Source organism: Macrosteles quadrilineatus, unplaced genomic scaffold (genome assembly GCF_028750875.1).
Source record: "Macrosteles quadrilineatus isolate MER2022 unplaced genomic scaffold, UCM_ALF_1.0 Scaffold_2__2_contigs__length_208266976, whole genome shotgun sequence".
Lineage (NCBI taxonomy): Eukaryota > Metazoa > Arthropoda > Insecta > Hemiptera > Cicadellidae > Macrosteles > Macrosteles quadrilineatus.
Genome location: NW_026542595.1, coordinates 147,084,715 through 147,098,532, shown reverse-complemented (window position 1 = coordinate 147,098,532; position 13,818 = coordinate 147,084,715). Strand labels below are relative to the sequence as shown.

The following is a 13,818-nucleotide window of genomic DNA, read 5'->3' as shown; positions in this document are numbered from 1 at the left end:
ATTTTTAAATTTTAATATAAAGCTTTCAAGATTCGGGTTTATCTACTAGTACTGGAATTTACTAGATTCCAGTAACATATTTATTTTTCTCTTATTTACGCAAGTAGCATTTTTGTAATGAAGTAAAGTCAAACGCTTTACAGAATCCATGACAACTACATTTCCATCCTAATAGAAAGTAATTTTCGAATTAATTCCCATAAACTTAATACAATATAGAGCTTTTCAAAATTCACATTACAGGTAGCCTTGGGATATTGTTTCTAGGTCCAAAGAACAGGTTAAAAGTTTTATACATATGAGTGTATAAGGCTTTCAACATAGCAAAATAAATGTTTAGTCAAATTATTATCTACTTTTCATCAACTCTAATTATATCCTGCAAAATGTTTACTGTCATTTAGAATGACCAAACTAAACCAAATATTAAAAAAAATATATAAAAACCACTTTGAAAAATATATGTCCTGTTGATTTGCATCATCACTATTTTTGTAACCTAAGCGTAGTCAATGGCTAAAACATTTTAGTATATTAAGTATTTATATAGTAAGCGTAAATATTTATATTTTTTTCCGAAGCGTGGGCATTTGGGTCTAAAACATACCTACTAGTAAGCCCAAGTATCTCTATCTTTCACTATTTTCAGAGATTTGTGAAATTGACATTCTTTATTTTACAAGGCAGCCAAAAGAATCAAAATTGCAATATCTACATTTGATTTTTTTACATTTCTTAATGGTTTTATTCAATGATGGCATAAAGCAAATCGACGTTCTTTCTCAATGGAAAATCCTTTAACAATAGAAAATACGTAAATTTTATAAACATTGTTAAGCACTAACAGTTTTTTCAAATTTTAAGCATCTTTTTAAAAGTTATCAGTTGCGGAGCACGGGTAAAGCTACGGTTCTATTTACAAACTTTAATAAAATTAAAATGGTGATATGGTACCAAGATTGAAAAAGCTGGCCATTTAGCAATATGCACATAAATTATGCTTCTCCACCAATTCAACGTTTAACATTCTGGAGGAAATCTTGGTTAATCCACGGCAAAGAGCGGAAGTACCCGTGGGACCAAGTCGGAACCGGAAGTCCACGGGGACTTGACTGCTGTTTCCGGTGTGTTACACCTTCTCCTCGTATACTCTTGTGTAAGACGTTTTGAGATTACTTCTAAAATACCAATTAGATTTAAAAATTAAGAAATATAAGAAAATGTTTGATCATTCGTGAATACAATGGTATAAGAAGCAAAATGTTTTCTATCTTATAAATAACTGTCCGTATTGCACTTTTTATAGTAACAATTACGCTATCAACGCATAGTGCAAATTAAATACTGTACTAACTAAGTCAAAGATTGATTTTAGTGATATTAATAATTAAAACCTTAAAAATATCTGTCTGTTTGTAATATTATTTGCAATTAAGGCTCTTTTCCTGAAAAATTGAGTACTATATAAAAAAATTTACAAATTGGAAGCAATGAAAAACTAAAAAAAAATATTGTATAGCCTTTGATAAACATTTTAACACGTGAAAACCTTTGGATTCATTTAGAAAATCAAAGCTACAATCAATTAAATTATTCCACCTAATAAGAGCTCTCAGAAAAGGTTAAGTAGAAAGTTTTAGTCCCATTAAAGTCAAGAGGCGGAAGTAGTATTTAACAATTAAAAGGCGTTCACCTCTGCCCAGCCTTTCGTTTACTACTGAAGGGTGTAACCTGGTGTAACTTACGTTTTATCAACGAAAAAAATCTAATATGGATTTAAATCAATCATGCGTCATATAAACTCGAAACTGTAGTTTTATTTGAGGGAGATTATTAGCAGTTTTAAGTGAACTGGATGTTAATAAGCTACTTTCTTTTGTAGTGTCGATAAAATTGTTTACCAAGAAATGGACACTTAACGTAGTTAGTTCAACAATAGTTGATATTTTTCCAATCATTATCGTTAAACTTAAATCTGTGTTTGATTTAAACATGGTAGCCGGGAAAGTAAAAAATATCTGAGCTGGGTGCGAGTAAAAAGTATTTATTAATAGAGTACTATTTGGATAAATTACAAAAGTGCTGTAAAACAAGTCCAGCATATCATTTATGCGATCGTATTATGCTGTGGTTATGGTTTTGTTTTAAGATGATAATAGAGATAAGAAATATTGTAAAGACTATTATTTGGGTACTTTACTTGTAGATTTTTTTCAAACAAACCATTTATTTTAATAAAATAAAACCCCTTAGAAAGAAACAAAAACCAGTATATTTTTATTTCGTTTATCACTGTGTCCCAAAATAAGTTGTCGAACAAGTAAATTAGATAACGGATAAAACAAACAGCCAATTCACAATATAAAACTCTATCAGCCCACGGCACGGTTATACGAATAGATATAAAGGTTTACACTTTGATATTTTTAAATTAAATTACTATTTAAAAAACAACATAAGTTTGTGCTAAAAAAGTTAATTGTTTTGATTTAAATTGAGCCGGATCACGGTTTAAAATTATAATGTGTTATGCAAAACTATCAGTCGTACAAAAATGTTATATCATTCCCACTTCAATTATAACATTGAACATAATAAATATTACTGTTTGGATGGTTTATTTAAATTTCAAATAAATACAAAAATTCAATTCAGTACCGTAGTTATTTTTTTCAGCAGTTTTGGAAGTAACAAATGTAGAACAGAACATGCAGCACCACTATTTAAAAAGTTAGAAATTTTGCCTTTGAGAAATCTATATATGTATAAAGTTTTACGAATATTTGATAAAAGAAGTGGAGATGAGGTTGAAACTATGTCTGAAAGGAGAATAACATTAAGAAATAGGTATAATGCAATAGTTCCAAAACCAAATTTAACAGCCTTCAAGAAATTTTATTTATACCTTTCACCTAAAATGTTTAATGCTCTACCATCCAATCTCAAAACCATCTAAGAAGTAGATTTTTCTAGGCAGCTGTGGCCTTATTTATTAATTTTGGAAAATGCTTAAATGTATTTTTATGGAATTTAGTATATATACAGTAGTATAGAAGTGACTTATATAGATAATAAGTAATGTAAATACTTACTCTGTTGTATCATTTTTGTTTGTAAGTGTATTGACTTTTACTCTGTTCTGAAGAAATTACTCCTTTCAATGGCTAAATCATTATAAAAATAAACGAGGTGTTAGCCCGTCCTACGTACGGGAATTCAGTAGTCAGTTAAAACCGTGTATAATGTAAATGGTTAGAAAATATGTTTATTATAAGAGTTCACTGTGTAGAACTCACACTCACTGTATATATTATAACCAAGTGATATAAGTGACCGTACAAAACCGCCTCTTCGATTTTTAGAACATAAGAAAGTGTAAAATCCACCAACATAGGTTTTTAACCTAAGGTGGTTATTGTTTTTTTTCTTTTTCCATGTGTGTATTTTTGTGTTTGTTGTTGTATGGAAAAACAATAAAGATTTCTTAAAAAAAAAGTTATCACTGTTTCGTGATAATTATACCAGATTAGCCCTAAATATAAATTAATGACACTTTTACGGGCTTTGTACTGGCCATTTTCCAATTACATGTTAGTATTTTCCTCAATGCTATTTATATGTTTACCTTTTGGAAAAACAATAGGTATTTCACGGGGAAAACCTCTTGTATTAGCGAACTCCATATAAACTACAGTTTTTGCAATATAATGCAATTAGAGAAATATTGATTTTACTCAGAATACTCAAAAACTGACTCACAAACTCTATTTGTATTTACATTTTTAAAAGGAAACACAAACACATTTTGATACCTAGAAACATTATGACTTCATATGACTTAAATTTATGGCAAAGTAAAACCAGCAATCACTGTAAATTTATTGTTTAAGGCATGACTCTACATTTGCATTAGTATATATTTAGTACTAAAATTAAACCACTGGAAACTATCTAAAACAGAATAACCTACAATAAAACTAACTTTATCGACTGAACTTTATGTTTCTGCAACTAGAAAATTTAAATTTACAACTTTTCCAACATTGTATCAAAGTCAACACTTTCAATTTGTAAGTTGTAAGGAAGCGGCAGAATCCAACCTCGGTTGAATCTAAGACCTTGCATAATATATGAGCTCAAGTAATGTTTTAGGTGAAAGGATTTTAACCAAGACGTGCAACTCTTGTGCGGATTTGAGTGATGTACAGTCACCACCGACATCACATGCGGTACAGTCACTGACGAAACTTCTCGGCAAAATGACTTCTGTAATGACGTATATTGTTGAGTTAGATTCCAAAAACCTTTCAAATTTAAGATGTTGGGCTTACGATAAGTTTGATATAACTCTTAAAAAAGCTTTTACGATTTGTGTACATGGACGTATGGACTTTCTGTAATTATGCATTATATTAATTAAAACGTGTTCCTTAAGACATAGTTTTGTTATAAAACCTAATAACATATTGCTTTTTCTGTAGTTCGGCCAAAGCATACACATCTTATGTCTAATTTATAATTTACTTAGTTTCTTCATAGTATTGCCAAATGGCTAAATCATTATAAAAATAAACGAGGTGTTAGCCCGTCCTACGTACGGGAATTCAGTAGTCAGTTAAAACCGTGTACAATTCAGATCAGCTAGTTTACACATATAAAGACAAAGTTTCTTGCAGTTTTAATGTGAAAAATCCTCTTGTAAACAAATGTTGTGTGACCAAATATGTTTTTATTCCATCAAAGGCCTATACGATATGCATTTTAAATCCGATAATTTTACAATAAAACAGCAATTCTACAATTTTTACGATATAAAAAGCGTTGAAGTGAGATTTGCAGCCGATTCGCACAGACGCACAATATAGCCTACAGTAGAGAGAGTAATAGCATTGACTATTGGATACATAAGTTGTTGTATTAATAGTCAAAGGTAACAGTCAATTGAGAAGTGTATAGACCTAGTCAACGATACCACCTTCCATAGCATACCTGCCTCTTCCATAACAATTATCACCACAATACAACTACTATACACAATTTCCAGTAGGTCTGAATAGAAACGACCTCACAAAAATTATAATTTACTTATGAATGTGGTGAGCAATACATATATCCGTGAGTAAAAATATACAAATATTGGAAGATTTTCAATAGCCATGTGAATACAAAATCGCAAAAAATAGTTACAGTACTAAGGACTTTTACGGAGGTTCAGCTTCATATTTAATACCTCCAATAATCTACGGTTTTAAGCTATCGTATGTGACAAAGCAGTGATATAGTAATTGGGTGATAAGGATGTTCTTAAATCTTAAATCTTCTTAAAAATAAGGTCATCCTTAAATGAATTTAGGGTTTTTAGCAAAGAAGAACTTTGTTCATGAAAACTACCACCAATGAAATATTTCTTTAGTTTTTTGCACTTAAATCCACTGTGCTGCTGGATTAAATTAAAATGAAAATCGTTATTTTCAGTTAACGGATTAGGACTAATGCAGCACTTTTTGATGTAACGTAAACATCAAAAATATTTTTTATGTTAAAAACAAAACCCACAGCTTAAATAACACAACCGCAAACCTACCCTTACAATGGTTAGCATTTCCATAACTATAGTTCGGCCGCTTAGAAAGCGACCTCCTTCAGCATTGGTTTAGCATTAGCGCGCAGGTCGTTTTCTAAGCGGCCGAATTATAAATATAGAAACTCATCCTATTTTAATTTACAACTATCAAAAACTGTGTAAACCCACTTTAAATGGTTGAAAGCGATATCTCACTCAACTTTACTATCTAAACGCGTGTAACTGCATCTGACCCCTTCACCGGGAAAACGAATTCATTATATGCTACCAGCTAAATCATGTGTTTAGGTTAACTAGGTTGTCGAGTGTTTACTCTTGCCCGGGCACAAACTAATTACCCAACACACATCGAGCTTCAATAATGGCGGCCATCCCCACCGACGCCATTTTTGCTCCCCCTCCCCTTTTCCACCCTCGCTCGAGGCTTATCCCCCCTTCGAGTTCCCCTCATGCCCCTCCTGTTATCATAGTCGTCTCGTTAAAAACTGATAATTGAAAACGGAGCGTTCGACAACACGAGACGATCTATTAGCTTTCTGCTGTGCTCGATCTCTGTTTGGCGTTATTGATTTGGAGTTATTAGTTTTGACAAAAACTTTAACTATACCTCCGTTGAATCGTAACGCTTACACGTTTGTTTACGAAAGCAATAATTTTTAAAGCTTGCAGCTTCGTCAACGCATTTATTTATCAAGAATGGGATTCACAATTTTTACATGGAAAATACAGAACTTACTGTGCATCAAGTGCATAAGTAGTGATAAATACCAATAGAAAACAAGAAAACATAAGTATAACGATAATATAATTAATTTCTCTACATATTTAAAACACAAACAACCCAGACATAAAAATACTACTGTACCGAGTCCACGTCGTGCCGGACATGATACCGATATTTAAATGTTCATTTGTACGTTTCGTATTTATGTTTGTGTTTCGCGTATTTTAAATATGTGTTGATGAAGTTACAAGCATAAATGTTTCTTTTGTACTACGTAAGCTGATTCAATTGATTAATCGTTGGACTATTTGAAGGAGGTGTAGTAAACGCTGTTTTTGTCTTCACAAAGTGGTTCAGAAACATGAATTTTTATTTTTGGTTTCACGCATTTGACAGCATTTATTTTTATTTACCAACAATTACCATTATCACAGAATCAATGTGGAAATAGCATGAGTACGGATTTACTAAAGTTTAATATAACAATCCAATCTCAGAGGTGTTGCTGGTTTCAGAATGAGAAAAATAATAAAACTGAAACACCGGTAGAGTAGGCCTATACTGAGGAATTACATAGGAATATAAAGTAGTTTACTTTATTAAGTACTCTTATAAGAGGCTCATTGAATTGTTTTTTCTTATAGTAAAATGTTGGATTAAAGGTGGTACAATAATACTAATAGTAATAGCACTTCTACCTCAATAGCTAAAATCAATTATATTACTCATCGTATAGAAATATGTAAATACATTTGAGCATAGGCATAACATTTTCTATCTATTGTATGTACTAATCACAGACTGTTGACGTTTTAAGCGATAAACTTGTTCGTTAACCCTCTAATGATGTTTTTTACAAAAATATCGTAATAGAAACGCAGTATTTCTTTTTCAAAGCTCTGCCAATAACTCATTTTTGTATTGTTTTAAAAACTTTGCCTGTCCTTGCTATTTATCCAAGACTTATCAATACTTTATTTACTAAAAATCTTGTATAGCTTATTTCTTCTTGAAACATGTATTAATGGATAAACACTTACACAATAAAGATACATACGCTGAACGCAATCCAATGCATTTTACAACGTTTTTACTGCAATAACGGTTGTTTATAAAAAGTTTGATATCAAACACATACTTTTTCTCCCGCTATTAGTAGTTGTACCACATCCGCGACTAGCTAACCATAAAGTTATGGCAAGCGTCCCTAGAAAGCTCCCCGGTTGTCAAGTTGTTTAAGTGCTCCGTTCCCGTCTTAGTCTCAGCACTTTAAAGTGCCAATTAAAACGGAGTGCCACTAATGGTACATTAGCTACTCAACCCCCCCCCCCCCCCCCCGCCATAAGCCGTTACAAAACATTTAACACGGAAACAACTTGCTTCAATTTAACCACTCGCTGTATGTCAAAATGTGTCGTGCTCTTGAAAATCGTAAGTTGCAACGTTTGGGAATTAATAATGTTTTGTTAGCAAGATTTATGGGCAGTTTTAAACATTAGTAACTTGTATGAGCTAAGTAAAATAATAATTTGGAAACCACCGATTTAACCTTACACGTAGGCATCAAGCGTCTTGGAAAGATAATTATTCAACCGCATTTCAGCAGAATTTGAAACATATAAAAAAGAAATTTTAGATGTATAAATAACTTCCGTAGATGTCTTAGAGCCAAATATTTCATGCGATTGATTTTGAACCCATAAAAGGATATAGTGATTTTACCATTAGGTTCACAATTCATCCTACTGTTTATAATAACGGAAAATATTCGCACAAAGATAGATAGTAGGATGGAGATGGCATATTGCCGATTGCATATAATGTCTTGGATCTTTGTGTCAGTCGTTCAAAGTTCTGAAGTGGAATTCTGATACTTCAAAAATATATTGATTTTATCAACTAAATAATTACTAAAACGTTTGCCATTTCCATTAACATGTTTTCTTACTTTTCAAATCCTTATGACTTTATACTACAGTAGAGCTAACAAATAATTCCATCAAATATTTTAAATCGTAACTATGTACTATTTTCATCTTTCATAATAATAGGCCCATTAGAAAAATACTATGACAAAGCAGATTGTTTATAAAGAAACTACTACGGGTGGCGTCGTCCTGTAATCCAGCTACTAGGAGGTCACGAATTGTGGATGTTCATAGGTATGCACTGTGGATCCGATACTCCATGGTGTGGATTAACGTCCGCACGAGTGAGTACTACGACTATCCGCTGTACTTTCCTGATAATTAGACCAATTCGTATATACCAAGGCAAAAATGTGGTTTGGATTCCACTATAAACTGTAGGTCTCTTAGTTGCCATTAGCCGTATGGGCTATTAATTAACAGCTGTGTCTAAGGAATGACGGCCTTAGTCACTAAAAAGACTACAAGATCGCGCCACTCATCCTACACTCATCTCCATTCATACTTGGCTTAAAAAACCTACTTTGTATGGTCACCATTTAATAAGAAAGTATTAAAGAAAGATATTACTTCAAATTCAAAATTAAGTCCGAAATACTAGCTGTTCTTTGCATTATTTTAAATGTTTCAATTCAAAATTCAGACCGCACTGCTAAGCACGGTTGAAACTAGCAGCAATAAATAATTTTCCACACTTTCTCAAATATGTAAAGTTCTACTTTGCACTCAATCAACCGGCAACACAGCTGTACAAACACCACTGTAACGTGGTACAAGACACTAATTGTACACAAGGAATGCTAAAGAGCGTCTGGAGCTAATGATATGCAAGCCTTTGACCCTAATGAGGCAAGCGGATGCGCCACAACGCGATTAAAACGCCGCGTATTTACATACAAACACCCGCTTTGATACAAGCACCGACTTTACTTGAGGTTAGCGGGAGGTCTGAAACAAATCCTGAAATTAAAAAACACAACGGCGCGGAACCTCAATATAGGTACAGCTGAGTTGTGTGGGCATTGCATACGTACAAGATTGAAGGCACTCACAGTTTTAACACAAAAAAGTTGATCTAATGTTGGTAGTTATTTTTTTTTTTCAAGATACATCATAGCCTTGATTTTACCTAATGGCAAACTATGTGACCGCTAAACCTGCCGCCAGTGATTATTCAAATTGTAAAAGCTTTACAACTAATATCTCAATAAAGATATCACCTGTCAATGCTAAATCTGAGCTCATTAATTAAAACTCAGAAATTTATTTTATCATTATAAAGAGGAGCTTCCATGAGGAAGCTATTAAGAGGAGATCATTACTTAGCGTTGTGTGACGTTGTACTATTGTTTGCAATATTTTCTAGCTCTAGAGAACTCTTTGGGGTTGATTATGCAAATGGACAATACTAATGGAGGCGTATGTCATTTATATTTTATGATTTTCAACATTTACCCGTTGCGCTCTATATCTTCTGGTATGGTAACAAAAAATAAAGGACACAGATTAGATTGCCGTATAAAGTAAAATAGAAACGGTTAGTCGACAGCGGCACATTCAAACGTTATCGGGCATAAAAACAAACGGCAGAGGACAGATACAGGTTTTACAATAGGATGAGAAGGCATCCTGAAGTATAGAAAGGCAATAGTTTTAGATAGCTTTGTAAAGCACGGGCCCATAAGGGTTACATTGAAATTTGCCTCAGCACGATATATCTGAATCAACTTCTGAAACTTCTCTATTATTTCTCGCCTCAGTTATTTTTTCGCTAACAAAACTATGTAAATGTAAGATCAAACAGATCATTGCGGAAACTAAACTAATCCATTCCCGCTATTTTGACAGGTATGGTTCCAGAATCGGCGGGCGAAGTATCGGAAGCAAGAGAAGCAACTGCAGAAAGCCCTCGCACCCTCAGTGTTACCAACTTGCAACGGCGCTATGATGAGGAACATCTACCCTACGGCTAGCAGGGGCTACCAACCTTACCCGCACCCCAACACGATGAACAGATACCCTCAGGTAAGACAATATACGCTTGAACAATTATTCAATGTGTCACGGGGTTTTTATAGGACGATTCGTGTACAATTTAAGAACAGATGGCCATATTTTTGTCAAATTTAGTGGATACTTCTCTGCATAAACTGTATTCTACGACACCAATTGTCAAAACCTGTCGAAGAACGTTGTGTATATGACCAATGCCAATTACCAGATTGTATGTCAGTATCTTAGCATCTTAAGTATATGGACTGACTTGGTAGCAGATTAAAATGTTTCATTTCTAATCCGAAAGCCATGTTTAATTTCCCCCAAAAAGTCTGTTCTAGATCCAGAAACGAGCTATAATTATTTGCACTGAGTTATCGTGTTTTAGCAGGTCTACAGGATTAAAATAAAACCTTTGCGTTGTAAATATTTTGATTAATTAAAACAGCATTAACACGTTTTGGATACTAATGATTAATTGGCTAATCTTAAAAATTGGATTACCGATGTTAAAGGCATTTTAAACCACTTATAGGATGGAAGGAGGCCAACGGTAGTGCCGTTCTTGACAAAACGAGTTTCAAATGTCTCATGCTTTGGCAGACGATATAACATGTTTAGTGTTATTATTTTAGACATATTATTTTCAGATGGGTTCCAGCTCGTACCCCAGCATGACGCAACCCTTTACAATGAGCCACGGAGCCGCCAACATGTCAGGAATGAGGCAAGATACCATGGGTGAGTCTCGTAACGTTATTAACTTGTATTTGTTGTGGTTATATTACTTGTAACAGGTACCAGTAAGGTACCTGTTGAAATTAATAGGTAATACGTATTATGTAACAGGTTTGTAAACACTACCTACATAATAAATACGATTGGTGACAATAAGAACCTGTAGATCTATTAGGATTGTAAATCAAATGTGATCCTTACATCTTTCATGATACAAGCAACGATATAAACAACTCAGTTTTTTACATCGTTGGATACAAGTAACGTCTTTTAGATACAAGTGCAATGTGTCTGTTACAAGTTTGGGTGATAGTTATCGAAAACTGGTATACACGGCAACAGTTACCTACCTTTTCGGAGTAACTGGTAACGGATCGCTTAAGCCTTCCTTTTATTCTTTTAAAGGCAATTTTCCAACTTTACAATGTAATACTGACATTAAACATTTCAAATTAAAAAATAGAAACGATATATAGATTTACATATTCTTTGTCCCTGCTTTCATAACATAATTGCAAAATCGTATACTTTAAACTCTACTCCAAATTAAATTTAGTTTACACCAATTAAGCCTTAATGAGCTTATAACACACCAAAACAAACTCTGCATTTTACAATAAAAGAGAGGTTAACTTGCAATCTTGCATTATCCAAAGTCTACGGTTAACTTTAAAAAAACGACACAGGAGCTTACGCCACAAAGTTTCACTACGAAATTCCCCTGTAAACCAAAAGAGGTAACCAAGCTTGAAAGAACGTAAAAGATGTAGTTTTCGGAAAGCATCCCGGGCGCCTCAGGAGGAAATGGGGACTGTTTCCGGCAGCGTCTTAAGACGCAAACATCCAATCAAACTCAGGAAATGAGTTAAGATGGCGGCGTCAACATATGACTCAAGAAAATTGCCTTCAACGCGGCGAGCGAGGGTGGAGGGGGGGGGGGAGAATTTCGTATGCATTGTTTTGCCGCGAATAGCGGCAACGAGAGATCGTTTTGAAAAAGTAGGAAATAAAATCCTCTCTGTTTTCCGCTGGAGCTTCGTTCGTTGTTTGAATGCAAGAGGGAGGGAACGAATTTGCTGGCTGTGACAATATGCTTCTCTCCAAAATCAAAATTGGGTTTTATATAAAATAGAGTATATTGAGATTTTAAATTTGAAACTATACTTATTTAAACTTAATTTTATTTGATTTAAATTTCATTAATAAGTAGGACGCTGAAGTACCTATATAAACTAGATCCTCTTAGATCGTATTTAAGTCTTAAGATTCAAATATTGTCCTCCCTTATATTTTGTTCTTGAAATCGTTGATGTGCCATAAAAGGTTTGACTGTTTACTCATTTGTTCAAATGGCAAAGTAAATTTACATATGTGTACAATAGTCAAGGTGCAACGGTATAATTTAACATAATATTACCAATTTTAATCTGGAGAATGCACTGAATATTTTGACTATGGTACTAAAGACATAAGTAATTATAAATGACCCCACCAATAATACAACTAAATTGACAACTTTTTTTATTTACAACTGATTAATTAGACTAATAATAACGACGAAAATAATAAAAACCAATATTAATAAACAACAACAGAAACTAATAAAGATTATAAATAATCATTAAGTTGCAACAATAAAAATAAATAGGCCTGGATAAAAATTAATTTCACAACAGTTATTTTATATAGAGCAGCTATATAAGACGTAACAAATATCTAGAACAATCAATAAATTGTGCAATAATAATTTATGAAAGACGTGAAAAATTGCATACACATGCATCACAGTATTAGAAAAAAATATAACTAAACAAAACTGGAGTAGAAAATGGTTACGATATAAAATTTTAATGTTGCAAATCAGACAATTGTGTTTTTTTCTCTTATTCTCTTATTGTTCTTCTTAATGTTCTCTTATTGACGTTGATTCTCTTATTCCAAAGAAATCAACCTCAGAAGAGGAAGCTCGTTGCCTAATTTTATTTTATACCTGGCAAGGTACTGCATTAGGAATATTGGGCCATGTTATGTAATGTCGCAATATTCAACTCGTACACTGTTTAGTCCGATGAAAAGTTGTTGGCTACACCGCCTCCAAGTAATTCTGAGGTCAACCTCGCCAAGAACTCAGGAGTCTTCCTTTGAGTTTGGAACGATTAAAAAGTTGACATATCCAAAATTAATACAGCAATTGTGGCTTAATTCAACTATGTACCTTCATTATTAAAAAAAAAAAATACTTCAACACAAGGGAATAGGACTTGATCTATTCAACATTATCCAACGATGTTGACTGTTATAGGTATGACTACAGAAGACGAGTGGTACAACAAGAGTCTGTCTGCTCTGAGGATGAACACCAGTCATCACCCCAACCTCGCAGCACCAATGCTGCAGTACCAGACATAATGACGACTCAACTCTGACTGTACACTGCGCCTATATTGATATACTACATCTATTATCTAACACTATTGACTGTTATAGGGATGACTACAGAAGACGAGTGGTACAACAAGAGTCTGTCTGCACTGAGGATGAACACCAGTCATCATCCCAACCTCGCAGCACCAATGCTCCAGTACCAGACATAATGACGACTCAACTCTGACTGTACACTGCGCCTATATTGATATACTACATCTATTATCTAACCCTATTGATTGTTATAGGGATGACTACAGAAGACGAGTGGTACAACAAGAGTCTGTCTGCTCTGAGGATGAACACCAGTCATCACCCCAACCTCGCAGCACCAATGCTCCAGTACCAGACATAATGACGACTCAACTCTGACTGTACACTGCGCCTGTATTGATAGACAACATCTATTATCTAACTATGTTGAT

The 13,818-nt window shown here is 33.6% G+C and overlaps 1 protein-coding gene across 1 annotated transcript in view; it reads left to right on the top strand.

Moving 5' to 3' along the window:
- Positions 1-13,409, top strand: part of LOC128985007 (homeobox protein unc-42-like) — a 40,778-nt gene extending 27,369 nt beyond the window's left edge. Inside the window, exons 5-7 of the mRNA XM_054404381.1 lie at positions 10,085-10,261; positions 10,882-10,972; positions 13,272-13,409. Coding sequence (XP_054260356.1) covers positions 10,085-10,261; positions 10,882-10,972; positions 13,272-13,378 — 375 coding nt within the window. The 3' untranslated portion in view covers positions 13,379-13,409. The remainder of the gene's footprint in view (positions 1-10,084; positions 10,262-10,881; positions 10,973-13,271) is intronic.
- Positions 13,410-13,818: the final 409 nt, after the last annotated feature.